The sequence below is a fragment of the Bombina bombina genome, chromosome 6, assembly GCF_027579735.1.
Source record: "Bombina bombina isolate aBomBom1 chromosome 6, aBomBom1.pri, whole genome shotgun sequence".
Classification (NCBI taxonomy): domain Eukaryota; kingdom Metazoa; phylum Chordata; class Amphibia; order Anura; family Bombinatoridae; genus Bombina; species Bombina bombina.
Window position 1 is genome coordinate 79,397,291 of NC_069504.1, and position 25,000 is coordinate 79,422,290.

The following is a 25,000-nucleotide window of genomic DNA, read 5'->3' on the forward strand; positions in this document are numbered from 1 at the left end:
GCAAAAAACAGTTTACTTTCAACTTTTAATACGAGCGCTACCCGACGTGCGCAAAAAAGAGTTAGCGGTCGAGCGGGAGCGTTAAATACCGCTCTACTTGTAATCTGGCCCAATATAATTTGCAGCATTTTGAAGAAAACTTAGGTTCCAAAATATGTTTTTCGGCCTCGCTAGGGACAGATGCACAATACACAAAAGCACGAGTTGCTTAATGACCCTATATTACATCGCTTTATTGTCACTTTATCGCACAGTTTGTTGACATAATAGTTTTCCCTTTAAATTGTGTTCAGTGTATCACTGCGGGTTTTTATTGCAGGGTCTGACTCAGTCGGTGGTTTCTGGGAGACAGATTGATGTGGTTCCACGGCCACATTGGCTTTCATTCAGCTACCTACTCACTTACATAGGGAAAACTGTGCCAAGTGGCTGTCACTTGCTTAACACCTTAATTGCTGGAGTATTTTCACAGCAGTACATGATGCTATTCATCACACGTTATACAATTCAGTCCTTACCTGCAGTATGTGTGCAGCCAGTTCAAAAACAGCGTCACTGTCAACTTCAATTAACTCCTGGGGGGAAACAAAAAGAAAGATATGTTGTGCGTTAATGAAAAACAGGCCATGAGTACCAAGCCCCTCTCCTCCTGTGGTTAAACTTCAAAGGACCTTGTTAATCAGAGCCACTGAATGATTCTCTAAGTCTAAAGATCTGTAAGGGAGTTTGGCTAAAATATTAGTTTCCATGTGTTATATACCTGCTTACAAAAAAAGCCTCAACACTTAAAGGGATATGAAACTCAGAAAAATGATTTCATGATTCAGATAGAACATAACATAACTTTTTAATTTACTTCTATTATCAAACTTTCTTCATTTTCTTGTTATCCTTTGTTGAAAAGTAGGAAGTTAAGTTTAGGAATGTGCACGTGTCTGCAGCATTATATGGTCAGCAGTTTTGCTACAATGCTAGCAGCACTATTTTGCGTCATGTAGTGCTCCAAACGTGTTCACGATACCTATCTAGATATCTCTTTAACAAAGAATAACATCAAAACGACACACTTTTTATAATAGAAGTAAATTTGAAACTTTTAAAAAAGTGATATGCTCTGCCTGAACGATCATAAGAAAAACTTGGGTATAATGTCCCTTTAAATAAAGTAAAAACAACCAGCAGCACAGGAGTCTACTGAAGCAAATAATCTGCCCACTGATTTAAACAAATATATTGATAGACAATCACTTTAGTTTAATTTTTCAATTAAAGGGATAGGAAAGTAAAAATTAAACGTCATGATTCAGATAGAGCATGCAAGTTTTAAATTCACTTCTATTTTCTATTTTCAAATGTGCTTCGTTCTCTTGGTATCCCTTGTTGAAAAAGAATACGCACATATCCTACAGTAGTGGGAGCTAGCTGCTGATTGGTGCCTGCACACATTTGTTTCTTGTGATTGGCTTAATAAATGTGAGCAGCTAACTGCCAGTAGTGCAATGTTGTGCCTTCAACAAAGAATGAAGACGAATGAAGCAAATTTTATAATAGAAGTTAATTGGAAAGCTCTATGAAAGTGTATGTTTTATACAAATCATGAAAGAAAATGTTGGGGTTTCCTGTCCCTTTAAATATAAAAACAAATTAAGAAATGAGATGTCAGGTTTCAAACATTTGATTCCAAAATCTATTGTTGGTGCTGACTTTAAAGGGACAGATATGTGAGAAAAGAAAACAAGTTAAAGTATGTTTGCACTATTGCTTGTATATAACTATGTTTAACCTCTGTAAAGGGATAAAACAAACCTCCAGCAATGCTCTACTGGGAGCTACCTGAACACATCTGGCGAGCCAATGGCAAGATGCCTATATGTGCACCAATCACCTGCTTCTCCTCAGCCTACCTAGGTATTCTTTCCAACAAAGGATACCAAGAGGACGAAGTAAATTTAAAAAAAGAAAAGTATCTTAAAACTGAACACTTTGGGGCATATTTTTCAAAGTGCGAGCGGACATGATACGATGTCACATTGCTTGTGCAATACCGGCCCCTGCAGGGGGTGTCAATCAACCTGATCGTATTCGATCGCGTTGATTTCTGTCCGCCGCCTCAGAGCATGCGGACAAGTCATGGAGCTGCGGACTTTAGACCGCTGCTTCACAACTTCTGTTTCTGGGGAGCCTGAAGGCTCGCTCCGGAAACAGGGGGCATCAAGCTCCATTCAGAGCTTGATAATTCGGCCCCTTTATCTGAGCCATGAATGTTTAATGTTGTCATTAATGTCCCTTTGAGCTGGAAAATTTCATCAGAGTATTTAAATATAGGAATTTAACGTTTTGATTACCAAGTGAAAACATAATTACAGGAAAAGTAAGTTTTCGCCTATAAATTTTCTTCATTTTATAGCTTATAGCACTAAAAAACAGTTGTTTCAAATGACAAAATAAAGGTAAATGACAAGTTAATAAACTTCAGCAGGTAAAATGGATGATTTGGAACACATTAAAGGGTACAATGTCCCTTTAAGGATGAATGATCAGAGCGATGTATATTGCTCTAGAAGTTTGGAAGATGCAATAGTGTCACATTATATCCTGCAGACACCGATTATCGCCCTAGAGATATTCTAGTGCAAATCAACACTGTCACTCAATACCAGGAGATGCTACTGAGATTTAAACTTTGGCCACTCTAGTATGGAAATGGAAGCAGAAAAAAACTAAATGGATTATTTTTTTTTTTATTGTACTCTTGTACAAGTCAGTTATTTGTACATGATGTATGGGATACACAGATGCCTGTGTACTATTTACTGCAACCTATGGGGTCTCTTGCTTTGGAGTGGTGTGTTTATGAACTGCAAAACAATGCAACATTTACTAACAAATGGCTAGATTACGAGTCTTGCGTTATGAGTAAAAAAGCAGCGTTAAGCCTCATAACGCAGCGCTGCTTTTTTACTCACGCTGGTATTAAGAGTCTTGCAGATTTATGGGCACCGCACACTTTTTTAGCCTTACCGCAAACCAACTTACGCAAATTGCATATAGTCTTTTTCCTATGGGACTTCCATAGTGCCGGTATTACGAGCTTGTCCTGGGAGGCCAAAAAGTGAGCCATTTTAAAGTCAGTAATTTTACACTACAACGCTGTAGCATAAAACTCATAACTAAAGTGTTAAAAAGTACACTAAAACCCATAAACTACCTATTAACCCCTAAACCGAGGCCCTCCCGCATCACAAACACTAAAATAAAATTATTAACCCCTAATCTGCCGCTCAAGACATCGTCGCCACTAGAATAAACATATTAACCCCTAAACCGCCATACTCCTGCATCACAAACACTAGTTAAATATTATTAACCCCTAATCTGCTGTCCCTAACATCGCCGCAACCTATCTACATTTATTAACCCCTAATCTGCCGCCCCCCAACGTCGCCGAGACTATATTAAATTTATTAACCCCTAAATCTAAGTCTAACCCTAACACCCCCTAACTTAAATATATTAAAATTAATTAAAATAAATCTAAATACAAATTACTATCATTACCTAAATAATTCCTATTTAAAACTAAATACTTACCTATAAAATAAACCCTAAACTAGCTACAATATAACTAATAGTTACATTGTATCTAACTTAGGGTATATTTTTATGTTACAGGCAAGTTTGTATTTTTTTTAACTAGGTAGAATAGTTACTAAATAGTTATTAACTATTTAATAACTATCTAGCTAAAATAAATACAAATTTACCTGTAAAATTAAACCTAACCTAAGTTACACTAACACCTAACACTACACTACAATTAAATAAATTACCTAAATTAAATACAATTAACTAAATTAAATAAAATTAGCTAAATTACAAAAAAAACACAAAACACTAAATTACAGAAAATAAAAAACAAATTACAAGATCTTTAAACTAATTACACCTAATCTAATAGCCCTATCAAAATAAAAAAGCCCACCCAAAATAAAAATAAAAACCCTAGCCTAAATTAAACTAAACTACCAATAGCCCTTAAAAGGGCCTTTTGCGGGGCATTGCCCCAAAGAAATCAGCTCTTTTACCTGTAAAAAAAAAAAATACAAACAACCCCCAACAGTAAAACCCATGTAATTTAGCTAATTTAATTTAATTTAGTTAATTGTATTTAATTTAGGTAATATATTTAATTGTAGTGTAGTGTTAGGTGTTAGTGTAACTTAGGTTAGGTTTTATTTTACAGGTAAATTTGTATTTATTTTAGCTAGGTAGTTATTAAATAGTTAATAACTATTTAGTAACTATTCTACCTAGTTAAAAAAAAATACAAACTTGCCTGTAAAATAAAAATAAACCCTAAGATAGCTACAATGTAACTATTATTTATATTGTAGCTAGCTTAGGGTTTATTTTATAGGTATTTATAGTATTTAGTTTTAAATATGAATTATTTAGTTATTAATAGTAAGTTTTATTTAGATTTATTTTAATTATATTTAAGTTAGGGGGTGTTAGGGTTAGGCTTAGGTTTAGGGGTTAATACATTTAATATAGTGGCGGCGACGTTGGGGGCGGCAGATTAGGGGTTAATAAATGTAGGTAGGTGGCTGCGATGTTAGGGGCAGCAGATTAGGGGTTAATAATATTTAACTAGTGTTTGCGATGCGGGAGTACGGTGGTTTAGGGGCTAATATGTTTATTATAGTGGCGGCGATGTTGTGGGCAGCAGATTAGGGGTTAATAAGTATAATGTAGGTGGCGGCGATGTCCGGAGCGGCAGATTAGAGGTTAATAAATATAATGTAGGTGTCAGCGATATCGGGGGCTACAGATTAGGGGTTAATAAGTGTAAGATTAGGGGTGTTTAGACTCGGGGTTCATGTTAGGGTTTTATGTGTAAACATAAAATGTGTTTCCCCATAGGAATCAATGGGGCTGCGTTACTGAGCTTTACGCTGCTTTATTGCAGGTGTTAGACTTTTTCTCAGCTGGCTTTCCCCATTGATGTCTATGGGGAAATAGTGCACGAGCACGTACAACCAGCTCACCGCTGACTTAAGCAGCGCTGGTATTGGAGTGCGGTATGGAGCACAAGTTCGCTCACTTCTTGCCTTTTAACGCCGGGTTTAGAAAAACCTGTAATACCAGCGCTGTAGGAAAGTGAGCGGTGACAATAACGTGCAAGTTAACACCGCACCCCTCATAACGCAAAACTCATAATCTAGCCGAAAGTGACATTTTAAAATTTGCTTAACAACTTTGTTTTTTTATACTGATCTTTAGTAATACAGCACTTATCTTCTATCTATCTATCTATCTATCTATCTATCTATCTATCTATCTATCTATCTAAATGGATACACAACTAAAATAATATCTATCTATCATCCAAGGGAGTACTGGCAACTTTTGGCCTGGGAGGGGGGTGGTCAAGTACTACCCAGTAGCCCAGATATATCAACCCATCCTTTTAAAATGGTATTTTTGATAAACCAAAATAAAAAATGGTATTGGGTCCTTGGTAATACAGGCAGCAACCCACAGCTACGTGCGTAGTAAACTGGGCATGGGCACAGCTCTGTCAATGGCAATTTAGGGATAAGCAGCATAGTGTGAATACATCTACAGCTACAGACAAACCCTACACACTGATAAATATATATGTATGTTTATTATTTACACATGCTACAGACAAACCCTACACACTGATAAATATATATGTATGTTTATTATTTACACATGCTACAGACAAACCCTACACACTGATAAATATATATGTATGTTTATTATTTACACATACTACAGACAAACGCTACACACAGATAAATATATATGTATGTTTATTATTTACACATGCTACAGACAAACCCTACACACTTATAAATATATATGTATGTTTATTATTTGCACATGCTACAGACAAAACCTACACACTTATAAATATATATGTATGTTTATTATTTACACATGTGCTACAGACAAACCCTACACACTGATAAATATATATGCTTATTATTTACACATGCTACAGACAAACCCTACACACTGATAAATATATATGCTTATTATTTACACATGCTACAGACAAACCCTACACACTGATAAATATATATGCTTATTATTTACACATGCTACAGACAAACGCTACACACTGATAAATATATATGTATGTTTATTATTTACACATGCTACAGACAAACCCTACACACTGATAAATATATATGTATGCTTATTATTTACACATGCTACAGACAAACCCTACACACTGATAAATATATATGTATGCTTATTATTTACACATGCTACAGACAAACCCTACACACTGATAAATATATATGTTTATTATTTACACATGCTACAGACAAACCCTACACACTGATAAATATATATATATGTGTATTATTTACACATGCTACAGACAAACCCTACACACTGATAAATATATATGTGTATTATTTACACATGCTACAGACAAACCCTACACACTGATAAATATATATGTATGCTTATTATTTACACATGCTACAGACAAACGCTACACACTGATAAATATATATGTGTATTATTTACACATGCTACAGACAAACCCTACACACTGATAAATATATATGTATGCTTATTATTTGCACATGCTACAGACAAACGCTACACACAGATAAATATATATGTATGTTTATTATTTACACATACTACAGACAAACGCTACACACTGATAAATATATATGTATGCTTATTATTTACACATGCTACAGACAAACGCTACACACAGATAAATATATATGTATGTTTATTATTTACACATGCTACAGACAAACCCTACACACTGATAAATATATATGTATGTTTATTATTTACACATGCTACAGACAAACCCTACACACTGATAAATATATATGTGTATTATTTACACATGCTACAGACAAACCCTACACACTGATAAATATATATGTATGCTTATTATTTACACATGCTACAGACAAACGCTACACACTGATAAATATATATGTGTATTATTTACACATGCTACAGACAAACCCTACACACTGATAAATATATATGTATGCTTATTATTTGCACATGCTACAGACAAACGCTACACACAGATAAATATATATGTATGTTTATTATTTACACATACTACAGACAAACGCTACACACAGATAAATATATATGTATGTTTATTATTTACACATACTACAGACAAACCCTACACACAGATAAATATATATGTATGCTTATTATTTACACATGCTACAGACAAACCCTACACACTGATAAATATATATGTATGTTTATTATTTACACATGCTACAGACAAACCCTACACACTGATAAATATATATGTATGTTTATTATTTACACATGCTACAGACAAACCCTACACACTGATAAATATATATGTGTATTATTTACACATGCTACAGACAAACCCTACACACTGATAAATATATATGTGTATTATTTACACATGCTATAGACAAACCCTACACACTGATAAATATATATGTATGTTTATTATTTACACATGCTACAGACAAACCCTACACACTTATAAATATATATGTATGTTTATTATTTGCACATGCTACAGACAAAACCTACACACTTATAAATATATATGTATGTTTATTATTTGCACATGCTACAGACAAACGCTACACACAGATAAATATATATGTATGTTTATTATTTACACATGCTACAGACAAAACCTACACACTTATAAATATATATGTATGTTTATTATTTACATATGCTACAGACAAACGCTACACACAGATAAATATATATGTATGTTTATTATTTACACATGCTACAGACAAAACCTACACACTGATAAATATATATGTATGTTTATTATTTACATATGCTACAGACAAACGCTACACACAGATAAATATATATGTATGTTTATTATTTACATATGCTACAGACAAACGCTACACACAGATAAATATATATGTATGTTTATTATTTACATATGCTACAGACAAACGCTACACACAGATAAATATATATATATGTTTATTATTTACACATGCTACAGACAAACGCTACACACAGATAAATATATATGTATGTTTATTATTTACACATGCTACAGACAAACCCTACACACAGATGTTAAGGAAAAATATTTTTAATTCTGTGTTAGAACGGGCTGACTATAGCAGTTACATTTACTTGTCAATTCAGCTAGTACAGAAACTGCTGTATATGCAAAGTAAGTATTTTCAGCTACAGTAACACCTAAAGTTTGTATGGACAAGATAAGAAGAAGACCACGAGGTGCATAATGTGAAGATTCTCAGAAACACCCAACATGGCCTATAAAAGAGAGACATTGCTGCAATCTAATGCTGCACGCCACACACACTCTGTATTACTGTAAAGTGACTTGATGTCATTTTTGTTGTAATCATGTTTAATTGTACAATTATAACCTTATTAATTTGGAACAGCTGTCTGATGTTAATTTTTTCTTCAACAATTTGGTGCCGAAACCCGGGAGTTTGAAAGCGATTGTGGACGGAGCCAGGACTGGAACTATGAGGACAGGAGACCACAGGCGCCAAAAAGGTGAGAACCTTTGTTTCTCAAATTGCTCTCCTATCCTCTGATTCCTAAACCCTCTGTCCTGTCGTGAGTACAAACTCCCAAGAACCTGAGACAGTTGTATTTTATGTTTTATGTTTTAACATCTTTTGTTATGAATGTGTGAGTGTAAGAGGTCCTTTACGGCGTGTGAATGTACTGCTCCAAGACGCCCCTCTGTGGAGAAAGCAAGTGGGAGTAGTAGTGTGTTAAGTAAGAGGATTCTACTGTCCTCAGAGACAAATGTTTTCTATTTTCTGTGTTTGTTAAGTAATTTAAGTAAACGTAAACTGTTACTAAAATGGTCTGTACAGCAGAGGAACAATAGAAGGTTAAAGTGTGGGTAGCTGCAGAATTTCTTACTAGTCAACCTTGGTCTGTCAGTACAAAGTCTCTGGGTACCCCCTATGCTCGGCCTATGGACATCGTTGATTAAGTTCAGCTTCAGTCCATTGCTGCTATTGGGCATGGTGCTATTCCCAGAGAACAAGGGCGAATTCTGATCTTCTGATCACCTCTTGGCTTTGTTTCTGAAAACCTTGGACACACTGGTTTGAGTTTGCACGCTCCTATACTGAAGGGCGCATCCCTGAGCTGTAGTAGACTTGTCTCTAATGATATATAAAACTGTTGATGTAAGTCCCCTAGCATGGTTTGATTTTGATGATATAAGAGGCCAAGTACTTTTAGGATTTGTCTCCCTACTGTTTATTATTTGGGTTTGTTGGAAAATTTGGAGGGATCAGAAGCAGGGATTTTTAGTATGGAATTTATAGTGTGGGATTTATAGTGTGGGACTTTCCCTGACAGCCACAGTATTGCTAAGAGTCGAGAGAGAAGGGTAAGAGTCCCCTCCATCATAACTGGGTTATGAGAAACGATTCTTAGAAAGGGTGACATGAGGTCATCCTTAAGCAATGGACGTCCAAAATTTCCTCAATAGCCCACAGGAGGAAATGTATAAAGAATATAGTATGGGGGTCAGCTGGCATCTGCCTGAATGGTGCAAGTTGACTAAGGGAATGGATGTTGGGTTTCCAAAGGGGGAACCTTTGAATTATTCCACTAAGAAAATCTCTATAAAAATAACTGTAGAATCCTATAAGGAACAGCCCAATGTATTTTTTCTGTAGAAGACAAAGTATGTGTGCTGCAGCTACTGTACTGGGTGGGGGCTTCCAACCCCCCTCCCTCTAATCTAGCACAGAGCAGAACAATTTTTGTTGTTGTTGTTTTTTTTAACCCTTTTTTGTCCTAGACTTTATGTGCTGCTAGAAACTTTTTGTTCAACTGAATTAAATGTAAGATTATTACTGTAAAGTGACTTGGTGTCATTTTTGTTGTAATCATGTTTAATTGTACAATTATAACCTTATTAATTTGGAACAGCTGTCTGATGTTAATTTTTTCTTCAACACAGATAAATATATATGTATGCTTATTATTTGCACATGCTACAGACAAACCCTACACACTGATAAATATATATGTATGTTTATTATTTACACATGTGCTACAGACAAACCCTACACACTGATAAATATATGTGTTTATTATTTACACATACTACAGACAAACCCTACACACAGATAAATATATATGTATGCTTATTATTTACACATGTGCTACAGACAAACCCTACACACTGATAAATATATGTGTTTATTATTTACACATACTACAGACAAACCCTACACACAGATAAATATATATGTATGCTTATTATTTACACATGCTACAGACAAACCCTACACACTGATAAATATATATGTATATTATTTACACATGCTACAGACAAACCCTACACACTGATAAATATATATGTATATTATTTACACATGCTACAGACAAACCCTACACACTGATAAATATATATGTTTATTATTTACACATGCTACAGACAAACCCTACACACTGATACATATATATGTATGTTTATTATTTACACATGTGCTACAGATAAACCCTACACACTGATAAATATATATGTATGCTTATTATTTACACATGCTACAGACAAACCCTACACACTGATAAATATATATGTGTATTATTTACACATGCTACAGACAAACCCTACACACTGATAAATATATATGTATGTTTATTATTTACACATGCTACAGACAAACGCTACACACAGATAAATATATATGTATGTTTATTATTTACACATGCTACAGACAAACGCTACACACTGATAAATATATATGTATGTTTATTATTTACACATGCTACAGACAAACCCTACACACTGATAAATATATATGTATGTTTATTATTTACACATGCTACAGACAAACCCTACACACTGATAAATATATATGTTTATTATTTACACATGCTACAGACAAATCCTACACACAGATAAATATATATGTATGCTTATTATTTACACATGCTACAGGCATACACATAGACACACACACACACATTTAAATCGATTACCAAAAAGAAACAACAAAATTACTGGGCACTGAACCTTCTGATTCCTTCAGCAAGATTGGTCTGGGGAGCAATTGCCATTGGGGCCCAATCCACCCCTACTATAATCTATCTATTGTATTAATGTCCCTGTAAAGCAATCATTTCTTATATTATTTGCATTTTTTTTGTGAAAAACCTATTAACGTAAAGTTTATTTCTATGAACTTTGCTGAAAGTTTACATTGGGCCTGCAGTGTTTGTATCCATCTTGCTAGTCAGAAGGCTGTGTCTCTTTATCTGTACCCATGTGCGCCTATTCACTCACTGCACACTGAGGCCTTGCTTCAGAGTCCCACAGGCAGGAAGCAGAATTCCCATGGACAACCAGCAGGCAGAGTTCAAGGACATTGTCTACCTACAGTAGAACCCTCCCCCTATCCACCAGCATCCTCACGAGCTTTACCGACTGCTTCCCAGAGACAATCACTACTCTGTTCTTTCATGTTTCTTTTTAATTAATGGCCTTTTATATAAAAATCCCCCAGGCAATAGTGCACTTTCCCTTCAAGGCCGATAGCGCCAGGCACCTGAGGTAAACCAAGCATGCAAAGAATCCCTTAAAGGGAAACGTAAAATATATAAATATTCACCCAAAATAACAGAAGTTAAAAGAAAGTACTTTTTTTGTTAGAAGCTACAAACTTGATTATTCAGGTAATGTCTAATAATCATGTTCTCTTTATGTATTTATGTATTAAAAATAATTCTGCCCTTTTTATATGGAACAAATAACAAAATACAGTAAAATGTACCTTTTAAAGAGGCAGTTTCAGTCAGTTTTCGGGTTAAACAATAAGAAACTTGTACTGTCTAAACATATAAATAAGTGTTTGCTGCTTGTGCACTTTATTGACGGATTTGATTCAGGAAGCTGCTTATCTGAGCCGAGCAACATTTGGTTCCAAGACAATAGTGTTTAGTCAACACAAATGCCATTTTCATTAGACCGCAGTCTGCGATAACTGTGTTGGCAGTGATTCTACTGGCATATTTGTGACTTTAAAGTCTCCAGAGTATGTGTTGTGACCTTGTTGTCTCTGTGTATAAACTGACACTTACACACCCTTATCAACAAAGTACTTTTATATACTCATTCAGGGGGCCAAAAAAAATAAAATAAAACTATTACACTTTACAGCAAGGCTATCCAAGCTAATGTCAAGGAGCCATCATGTGGCCCTCCATATAGAACCCGATTCTTAATTACCATATTCCACTGCACCACATCATTTCCAACACACACACTTATTCAGTGCAGGTTTGTGTTTTGTTTAAAGGGACAGTCTAGTCAAAAATAAACTTTCATGTTTCAGATAGGGCATGTCATTTTAAATAACTTTCCAGATGACTTTTACCATCAATTTTGCTTTGTTCTCTTAGTATTCTTAGTTGAAAGCTAAACCTAGGTAGGCTCATATGTTAGCCCTTGAATGCCGCCTCTTGTCTAAATGCATTTTTACAGTTTTTCACAATTAGAGGGCGTTAGTTCATGTGTGTCATACAGATAACTGTGCTCACTCCCATGGAGTTACCTAGGAGTCAGCACTGATTGGCTAAAATGCAAGTCTGTCAAAAGAACTGAAATAAGAGGGCTGTCTGCAGAGGCCTAGATACAAGGTAATCACAGAGGTAAAACTTGTATTATTATAACAGTGTTGGTTATGCAAAACTGGGGAATGGGTAATAAAGGAATTATCTATCTTTTTAAACAATAACAATTCTGGTGTAGACTGTCCCTTTAAATCTGTAAAGATTTTTGTCAGGCCCTTCTTCATTTCACAGTCCGAATGACCTTCTTCATTTCACAGTCACACCAAGCTCGTGCACAAGTAGCAGATAACTGCACTCATTTATACATCTTTACAATTCCTTGAATCTAGGGTATTTCCAGTATTTTAAAAGAAAAATATTTACTAAGCTGAGAGAAACCTCTCCAGTCTCTCTTGTATTCTGTGTCAAAGCTATAAATGTGTGGCCTCTATCTTATACAACCTATTTAGTCAGTAAGAGAGAACGTATTAAAATGCTTAAAGGGACATAAAAGTAAATGTACTTCTATAATCAACGTTTCATCCTCTGGGTGTCCTTTGTTGAATAGCATACTTAGGTAGACTGAGGAGCAGCAATGCACTACTGGGAGCTAGCTGCTGATTGGTGGTTACATATATGTGTCTCTTGTTATTGTTGCACTGAATGTGTTCAGCTTGTTCCCAGTAGTGTATTGCTGCTCTAGAGATGACTTTAACCACATCATTATATACAAAGAATAATCTGATAATACAACATTCTAACACATTATACCAGGGTTACTCCAACCTTTCCCCCCAAGACCCAGTGCAATGATACAACAAACAATCGCGACCCTATACTTATGCTTGATCTGAACATTTCTAAAGTAGTATTCAACAAGGTAGCTACAATTATTGGCAAAGTGACCACAATGTGTGTGTACTTTATTCCTGATTGTAGTCAAACTTGAAAGTGTTGTAAAAAAGTAATAACACACACACATTCATACAACACAGAAATATACTTTCATACAACACACACACACACTCTCTTATACAACACACACATACTCATAAAACACACACACACACACACTCTCTTATACAACACACACTCTAATACACTTTCATACAACACACACTCATACAACACACACACACTACACACTCTCATACAACACACCAAACACTAGGGTTGCCACCTGTCCCTTAAAATACAGAACACTTATGAGTTACACATGCTGCAGGGTGTGCAGGGAGGAATATAAATAGTGCTGTCCAGAAACACAATACATGTTCCTCCCTGCACACCCTGCAGCATGTGTAACTCATAAGTGTCCAGGAAAACATGTGGCAACCCTACCAAACACACTCTCATACAACATACACACACACACTCATACAACACACACATACACACACACACACACACTCATACACACACACTCATACAACACACACATACACACACACACACACACACACACTCATACACACACACTCATACAACACACACATACACACACACACACACACATACACACACACACACACATACTCATACACACACACTCATACAACACACACACCACACACACTTATACAACACACACTCTAATACACTTTCATACAACAACACACACACTACACAATCTCATACAACACACACACAAACTCATAAAACACACACACACACACACACACACTACACATGCTCATACAACACACACACACCACACACTCTCATACAAGACACACACACCACACACTCTCATACAACACACCAAACACACTCTCATACAACATACACACACACTCTCATACAACACACACACACACACACACACATATACTCTCATACAACACACCACACACACTCTCTTAAACAACACACACACACTCTAATACACTTTCATACAACACACACACTCATAAAACACACACACACACTACACACACACCACATACTCTCATACAACACACCAAACACACTCTCATACAACATACACACACACTCTCATACAACACACACACACCACACACTCTTATACAACACACACACACTCTCTAATACACTTTCATACAACACACACACTACACACTCTCATACAACACACACACTCATAAAACACATACACATGCTCATACAACACACACACACACCACACACTCTCATACAACATACCAAACACACTCTCATACAATACACACACACTACACACTCTCATACAACATACCAAACACACTCTCATACAACATACACACACACACACTCTCATACAACACACTTTCATATAACACACACACTACACAATCTCATACAACACACACACACAATAAAATACATACACACACACTACACATGCTCATGCAACACACACACCACACACTCTCATACAACACACCAAACACACTCTCATACAACATACACACACACTCTCACACAACACACCACACACTCTCTCATCCAACACACAACACACTATCATACAAGACACACACACTCTTATCCAAAACACCATACACTCTCATACAAGACACACACACACTCTCATACAACACACACACCAAACACACTCTCATACAACATACACACACACTCTCATTCTCATCCAACACACCACACACACACTCGCATACAACACACACTCATCCAACACACCACACACACTCTCATACAACACACACACACACACTCCCATACAACACACACACACACACCACACTCCCATACAACACACCAAACACACTCTCATACAACATACGCGCACACTCTCATACAACACACACACACTCTCATACAACACACACATTCTCATCCAACACACCACACACACTCTCATACAACACACACACACTCTCATCCAACACACTCCACACACACACACACTCATCCAACACACCACACACTCTCATCCAACACACACACTCTCATACAAGACACACACACACTCTCATCCAACACACATACACTCTCATACAACACGCACACACCACACACTCTCATACAACACACACACTCTTGTACAACGCACACCACACACACTCTAATACAACACACACATTCTCGTACAACACACACACTCTCATACAACACACACACCACATACACTCATACAACACACACCACACACATTCTCGTACAACACACACTCTCATGCAACACACACACGCAACACACACATTTTTATACAACACACAGGCGGGAAAGAGTTCAAAAGTTCAGATTTACACTACTCAGGTGGAAAAGGTTTTAGAAGTTTACATTTACATAATTTAGTAACTATATCCATCAATCTAATTGACAGTTGACAGATTCCTGTGTCAGCACCAACAAGTATCGATCTTTACATTTGTCCTTGCCAGTCCTGACCCCAGAAATAAACACATGTACTGCTGCTGGCTGGTAGCACTAGCATTAGCCACTACTTTAAGTTTAAGCTGCTGCCCAGCTGTTATCTATAAGAAATGAGGGGTTAACAAATTAATAATGTTGTCAATATATAATCAAACTGAATGACCTCAGGAACTTATCTTGGATGAAGCAAAATATTATTTTTTTAATGACAAATTATTCCTCCAAAACAATTTTTTTTTCTGTCTGTGCAATGGTTGCCCTAAGCACCTTTTTATGAAATTTTGTGTCTGCTGTTCAGTGTAAATTATGTTAAAAGACTGCCCTCTAGTGGATAATACAAATCCCTACATAATCTATTGATTTTCACTCTGCTTTTGTACATTCTAAAAGCTGCAAATGTTATAAGATTTCATCCTAATTTAATGACGCTATATTTTTTTGTTTGCATTTTATAAACTGTGTATATATTTCTTACATGCCACTTTATTAACTGTAGTGAAATTAATGAACAATCCTAGGGAATATAATGTAGTTTACCCTAATTCTATTAATTTGCAGCAGTAACATTTTTTGCACAGCTCAAAAATTGCAGTATTCATAAAGATTAGTACCTGCTCTATGTCACATTTGCAAGTTACGTGCCACTCTGCATTATAATGAATGGAGAAGCATATAACTTGCAACTATTCACCTCTTGGGGCATAGACTAAATTCCAATGTAAAGAATTCTGGCATGACAAAATCACAGTCCATGCTAACAAATGCACACAACAAAACAGACTCTGGAACCCCCTGGTACACCCATGGTCAGTGCCCCCCGCTTATGCCTGTGAGATCGCCGAGACACCTGTTTTATCCAGCTTTATTTACCCATAACAAAACAGACACTTACAAATATTTACATAAACAGTTTTGCAAGATTCTTTTCCATTAGTTGTTGTAATTACTGTATTGGGCAACTCATGCAAATATAGATGATTATAACTATAGGTAAAATGAAACTTTTCTGATTCAGATAGAGTATTCAATTTTAGACAACTTGTTAATGTACTTCTTGTATCTAATATGCTTTGTTCTTTAAATATTCTTTGTTCAAAAGCATACTTAAGTAGAAACACGAGCAACAATGCACCGCTTTGAGCTAGCAGCTGATTGGTGGCTGCACTCATATGCCTCGTACCATTGGTTCACCGTAGGTGTTCAGCTAGCTCCCAGTAGTGCATTGCTGCTAATTTAAAAAGGATATCAAGAGAATGATGGAAATTTAATAACATAAGTAAATTTAATTTGTTTTTAAATTGTAAGCTCTTTGATATGATTCTTGTGTATTTGGTACAGGACGATTCATGTGCTTAGAAAGGCAGAATTTAGGGAGCCCCCCATTTTAATCTCCTTGTGGCCGTGCAGACATATGCCCCATTATAGATCAAGATGGGGTTATGGACTCTGAGTACAACCCAATAACACTTTCCCTGGGCAAATACCCCTCTACCAGAAGGTTATTATGTGTAACATTACTGATCATTTTTATGTCCGATGCCATTTTGTTCCAACAGCAAATGCCTCTCTGGGGATTCAGGATTCAGTTGGATCAGGGGTGGTTCATGGATAATTAATTTTTAAAGGGCTACATGGAGAGGGACCACACATCTCACCCCACATTAAACTCCAGGGCCAGGAACCATCTGAAAGACCCACAGATTGGGTAACTTAAAGGGACTGTAAAGTCAAAATTAAACTTTCACAATTTAGATAGAACATACAAACAACTTTCCATTTTACTTCTATGATCAAATTTGCTTTGTGCTCTTGTCATCCTTTGTTGAAGAGTAAATCTAGTAAGGCTGATAGGAGCTTAGAAACGTTCACGTGGCTTTAGCATTCTATGGTAGCAGTGTTTGTATAACATTGCTATAAACATTATTGCAAACACTGCTGCCAGATGGCTAAAGACACGTGCACGCTCCTGAGCTCACCTAGGATTACTATTTAACAAAGGATACAAAGAGAACTAAGGAATTCTAGAAGTACATTGGAAAGTTGTTTAAAATCCCATGCTCTGACCAATCTATACAAGTTTAATTTTGACTATACTACTCCTATAATTAATACTGACAAGAGTGACTTTGAAGTGGTTAAACACTGCTCTCTGTGTGTCAGAAATGAATTAACAATGTCCTACTCGATAAGAACTATATATGTTATTAAATGGAAAAGGCTGGGGTAGAGGAGGGCATAGTTCTCTGTTGAAAGGGAATTGCAAAAGCCAAAATATAATACCATTGAACTGATTCTCGAAAGCTCTCAGCGCACGTGAAATTCACTAAAAAGATCCATCGCTACTATGAGGCGCTTCACAGGATTTTACCTTGATAGGGGTGTATCTTGCTAAGGGGCTTAACCTACATTTCTGTATGTGAAGGAGACACACATGCATTATAGTATAGTGTTGAATTAAATCAAGTTTAAAGGGATGCTAAACACAAATTGTAAACTACATGATTATAAACCTTCATATATAAGAATAATTGTGCAGCTTTATTTTGTCAAATGAGTATGTTGTTTTATGTTTATTCTTTTCACTGATCTCCCGGTCCCCAGAACAAAAGAACCCTTGCTAACCAATCACCAGGGGCGAAACTACAGGGGGTGCAGAGGTAGCAGGTTGACCTGCCACTGCCTGCACTGATATCATGTGAGTGTGACATGATGCTTCACTAGTGTATCTGACTACAGGGGTTAGTGTTTATGTTTTGTCCATTGGTGTTTATGTGTGTGTGTGTGTGTGTATGTATGTATGTGACTGTGTGTGTATTTATGCATGTATGTGTGTATATGTATGTATGTGACTGTGTGTGTATTTATGCATGTATGTGTGTGTATGTATGTATGTGACTGTGTGTATGTATGTATTTATGCATGTATGTGTGTGTATGTATGTATGTGACTGTGTGTGTATTTATGCATGTATGTGTGTATATGTATGTATGTGACTGTGTGTGTAAGTATGTATTTATGCATGTATGTGTGTATGTGTGTATGTATGTATGTATGTGACTGTGTGTGTATTTATGCACGTATGTGTGTGTTTATGTATGTATCTGACTGTGTGTGTATTTATGCATGTATGTGTGTATATGTATGTATGTGACTGTGTGTGTATGTATGTATTTATGCATGTATGTGTGTGTGTGTATGTATGTATGTGACTGTGTGTGTATTTATGCATGTGTGTGTGTATATGTATGTATGTGACTGTGTGTATGTATGTATTTATGCATGTATGTGTGTGTATGTGTGTATGTATGTATGCATGTGACTGTGTGTGTATTTATGCACGTATGTGTGTGTTTATGTATGTATGTGACTGTGTATGTATTTATGCATGTATGTGTGTGTGTGTGTTTATGCACGTATGCGTGTGTTTATGTATGTATCTGACTGTGTGTGTATTTATGCATATATGTGTGTATATGTATGTATGTGACTGTGTGTGTATGTATGTATTTATGCATGTGTGTGTGTGTGTGTGTATGTATGTATGTATGTGACTGTGTGTGTATTTATGCACGTATGTGTGTTTATGTATGTATGTGACTGTGTATGTATTTATGCATGTATGTGTGTGTATGTGTGTATGTATCTATGTGACTGTGTGTGTATTTATGCACGTATGTGTGTGTTTATGTATGTATCTGACTGTGTGTGTATTTATGCATGTATGTGTGTGTGTGTGTGTTTGTGGAACCAGAAAATTACAGACTTTGTTACTACAGCATGGGGGGAGGGGGTAAACAGCGTCAGTCTATAAAATACCACTATATACAGTACGGGGGGGGGGGGGCTGGACCATTTCACAAACTACTGAGGTCACTTTATAAAGTACTGGGGCGGGTAGGGTCAGGCCAGTCATCTCACCGGCAGATTACAGACTGTGTCACTGACTCACTATATACAGTACTGGTGGGTTAAACAGTGTCACTATATACAGTAATATGGGGTCAGACCATCTCACAGACTGTGGGCACAGGATACCTCCTTTTGCAGACATGTAATCTGATTCACATTTTTTTTTTCTGTGTTAAATGTTAAAAAAGAAAGAAAAAAAGATATGTATCAAATTCACTTTTTTTTGGGGGGGGGGGGGGGGTGAGGGGGGCCCTTCTTAGATTCTTGCACCTGGGCCCTGTGGTTTCTAGTTACGCCTCTGCCAATCACAAACTAATATTCAGATATAGCACAAACTCTGTTTGCACATGTGCATACTGGGGTAGCCTGCACTCTTGTATTTCCTTAAGGTGGTTTAGCACTTATTTAACTAGGTTACTATTGCAAAGAATGATTTGTTGCAAAGAATGATTTGCCTATAATGATTGCTGAAGCAAAAATGATAATCCCCCTTTTAAAAGCATGTGACACCCTTGAGGCTTAGGGAAGGAGGGAAAAGTAAACAAAAGCTTGCATAAATTGCCTTAACGTATTAACCCAAGCCTCCCTGGGAGAAAGTAAAACAAACACATTTGTTTAGATGTATTTTACAACAAAAGGCTGCACAATAAATAATGAATGTATACTGCAATAATGTTTCACTTGCAATAATGAAACCTTGTATGCCTTGTTGAAATGCCAAGTTTAACGGTCCTTTAAAAAGCACACAATGTAAAATTCATTGCGCACATTAAAGTGATGGTTTATAAAAACAGACCTGGAATGTTAGTGACATTTTAGAGTTTAATTCATCACTTGTAATAAAGATGCGCTAGAAGTAAATTTTTGATGTAGCTTTGTAATTTGTCAGAAAAAAAATCTGCTACTACTTTGAAATTCTGTGTTATTGTATTGTCTTTTTATTATGCATGTGCTGATTATACAATTCTATTGTATTAATGCTGCTTTAAAACTGTGCACCATTAGCCAGTGGCTGATTTATTTCTCCAAGCTGATTTTGATGTTTACAGCAGTGAAATTTTAACCTTACTGTTTTCAAATGCAATTGCTACTGTAATACTGTGTCTTATGTGTTTAACTGGTTCCCTCTTTTGTAAAAATGCCTAATATCATCTTATTCCTTTTTGCTGCCTTCTGTCTCTATAACAAACTACATTACTCAATTACTCCTTCTCCCTCTCCACCTTCACTGTTTATTAGCCCATCTCTCTTAAACTCACATTACTTTTGTACTCATGAACTTTACCTATTCCTAAACACTCTCTCTCCCCCCTGCACCTTGTCTCAAAAGCAGTCTCACTACTGCAAATCTGTATCTCATCTCATGTCACTTTCCCTCTTGCTTCTACTTACTGCTAATCCTGGTCCCCAACAACTGCCTAGCCCTGCACATCCATGTGTAACATCCCACAGACTCAAAAAACAAAACTCTGACAACCTTACTCACATTCATCTTGCATCAAAAGCCACTTCCCCTTTCACTTGTGCACTTTGGAACTCTCGCTCTGTTTGCAACAAACTCACTTCTATACATGACCTCTTTATCTCCCGCTCCCTCAACCTTCTGGCCCTAACAGAAACCTGGCTCTCTCCCCTAGACACAGCATCCACTGCTGCTCTGTCACATGGGGGTCTCCACTTCAGCCACACTCCTAGGCCTGGTAATAGACAAGGAGGTGGTGTTGGTATTTTACTTTCCTCTCATTGCACCTTTCAACAAATACACCCCATCTCTTCTCTCACATTTTCTTCATTTGAAACCTTCATGATTCGCTTATTCTCTCCTCTTTCTATACGTGTCGCAGTCATATACTGTCCTCCTGGCTCCTCAACTCAATTTCTAGATCACTTGGCTGCTTGGCTTCTTATTTCCTTTCCTCAGACACCCCTTCCCTCATTCTTGGTGACTTCAACATCCCTCTTGACAATCCCACTGCCTCCTCTGCAAAACAACTTCTGCAACTCACTTCCTCTTTCGGTTTGTCACAATGGACTGATTCTCCCACTCACAAAGATGGTCACTCCCTTGACCTGATCTTTAGCTATCGATGCACCCTCTCAAACTTCACAAACTCCCCCTTTCCTCTTTCTGACCACCATCTTTTTACTTGCAACATATCATCCCTCCCTACAACTCTCCCTCCTTCTGCTCCTCACACCAAACTTCACAGAAGCATTACGTCATTAGATCAACAACAGCTTTCTAATTCCATCAAACCTCTCCTCTCACCTTCTCCTCCTTTTCATGCCCTGACCAATCAATCTGCCACTATAATTCCACCCTTGCATCCATCCTTGACAATCTCGCCCCTCTTACCATAGCTCGGAAATCAAACACTCATCCTCAGCCCTGGCATACTCCACTGACACGATACCTACGCAGATGTTCCCGTACTGCTGAGCGGCACTGGAGAAAATCTAGGAGTTCAGATGATTTTCAACACTACAAATTTATCTTGAACTCCTACTACTCTGCCCTTAATTTCCATAAGCAACACTACTTCTCTACTCTTATCTCTAATCTTTCTTCAAACCCAAAACGTTTGTTCTCCACTTTCAATACTCTTCTCCGCCCTCCCCCACCTCCTAATACAACTTCTCTGTCAGCTCAAGACTTTGCCAACCCCTTCAATAACAAAATCAACTCCATCAGAAATTAAATCAGCTCTCAACATAATTCTATTCCCTCACCCCCTCAAATGCTCTCAATCAACCACAACCCACATAACCTTAAACTTAGCTCATTCTCCCCTGTTACTGAGGAAGAAGTTTCGGCACTTATACTGCGCTCTCACCTCACTACCTGTCCCCTTGACCCTATCCCCTCACAGCTACTCCCCTCGCTCTCTGCCACCCTTACCCCTATACTCACACACACTTTCAACCTCTCCTTCAGCACCGGTATATTTCCCTCATCGCTGAAACATGCACTGGTCACACCTATCCTCAAAAAACCTTCCCTTGATCCTACCTCCCCATCCAACTACCGCCCTATTTCCCTCCTCCCTCTTGCATCAAAGCTTCTCGAAAAACTAGTTTATGCACGCCTTTCCCATTTCCTTACAATAAACTCCCTCCTTGACCCATTGCAATCTGGATTTCGTTCCCATCACTCCACAGAAACAGCAATTGTTAAGGTTACCAACGACCTACTTACAGCAAAATCAAAAGGCCACTTCTCTCTGCTTATTCTCCTTGATCTGTCCGCAGCCTTTGACACTGTTGACCACCCTCTCTTGCTACAAACCCTCCAATCCTTCGGCATATGTGACACAGCCCTCTCGTGGTTCTCTTCCTACCTGTCAAACCGTACCTTTAGTGTAGCCTTCTCTGGGGCTTCCTCTGCCCCGTCACCACTTTCTGTCGGAGTACCGCAAGGCTCTGTCCTCGGTCCCCTTCTCTTCTCAATCTATACGTCATCACTAGGTTCCCTAATAAAGTCCCATGGTTTACAATATCATTTGTATGCCGACGACACCCAAATCTACTTCTCTGCACCAGACCTTTCTCATTCCTTGCTAACCCGTGTCACTAACTGTCTTTTTCACATCTCCAACTGGATGTCCTCTCACTACCTCAAGCTAAATCTCTCCAAAACTGAGCTCCTTATTTTCCCCCCTTCTTCAAAACTCTCCACCCCCAATCTCTCTATAACTGTCGACAACTCCATCATTACCCTTACCCCGCATGCCCGATGTCTCTGGGTCACATTTGACTCAGATCTTTCTTTCACTCCTCACATTCAGTCTTTGGCTAAAGCCTGCCGCTTCCACCTTAAAAACATCTCTAAAATTAGACACTTCCTTACACAAGACACAACTAAGATTTTAATCCACTCTCTCATCCTCTCCCGCCTCGATTACTGCAACTCTGTCCTCTCTGGTCTCCCCTCCTACCGCCTAGCTCCTTTACAATCCTTAATGAATGCCTCTGCCAGACTCATCTTCCTTACAAGTCGCTCTTCATCTGCTGCACCTCTCTGCCAATCTCTTCACTGGCTTCCTCTTGCCTCTAGGATCAAACACAAAATTCTCACTCTGACATACAAAGCCCTCAACTGCACTGCTCCTCCCTATATCTCAGATCTTGTCTCCAGATACTCTCCCTCCCGCCCCCTTCGCTCTGCTCAAGACCTCCTACTCTCCTCCTCTCTTGTCACCTCATCACACTCCCGTTTACAGGACTTCTCCAGACTGGCTCCCATCTTGTGGAGCTCTCTGCCTCGCTCCACAAGACTCTCTTCTAGTTTTAAAAGCTTCAAGTGCTCCCTAAAGACTCTACTGTTCAGGGATGCATACAACCTATGCTAACCTTTCTTTATACCAGTTCCTCTCCTCCATTGCTATCCCCTGAACCCCCTTAGCATGTAAGCTTAAGAGTCCAGCTGTTTGTTGATCACCTTCTCAAGAGCTGACTACAACAGTGCAACTCTTGGCAGGGCCCTCTACCCTATAATTGTTTTGTTGTACTCCCCCTTTGTTAATAGCGCTGCGGAATCTGTTGGCGCTCTACAAATAACCGATAATAATAATAATAATATTTTGAGCATAATTTTTTTACAAACAGCTTTTTAGAGCGCCCCTCCAAACTTTGTCTGATCATTTGAATTCCTTTTGGATTTCTCAAGTCATAAGTGGGAGTATTTGTGACAACTCAAGGGTGCAGTGTTTGTTTTAGTGTTTATTCACACAAAACTCTTTATTCTTTCTGTTAGATTTTACTTGATACAAGAGAAGACACAATTCTGTAGTTTGCTACGTGACACACTATAGTTATATATATATATATATATATATATATATATATACACACACACACACACACACACACAGTATATATATACACACACACACAGTATATATATATATATATATATATATACAGACACACACACAGTATATATATATATATATATATATATATATATATATATATATATATATATATATATATATATATATACACACACACACACACAGTATATATATATATATATATATATATATATATATATATATATATATATATATATATATATATATATATATACATATATATATATATATATATATATATATATATATATATATATATATATATATAC

At 37.1% G+C, this 25,000-nt stretch overlaps 1 protein-coding gene across 5 annotated transcripts in view; it reads right to left on the reverse strand.

Moving 5' to 3' along the window:
• The window catches only part of FRMD4A (FERM domain containing 4A), an 818,993-nt gene that overhangs the window by 199,418 nt on the left and 594,575 nt on the right, over positions 1-25,000 (reverse strand). For all 5 annotated transcript variants that reach the window (XM_053716492.1, XM_053716495.1, XM_053716493.1 and 2 more), the window contains exon 6: positions 519-575. In XM_053716492.1, coding sequence (XP_053572467.1) covers positions 519-575 — 57 coding nt within the window. The remainder of the gene's footprint in view (positions 1-518; positions 576-25,000) is intronic.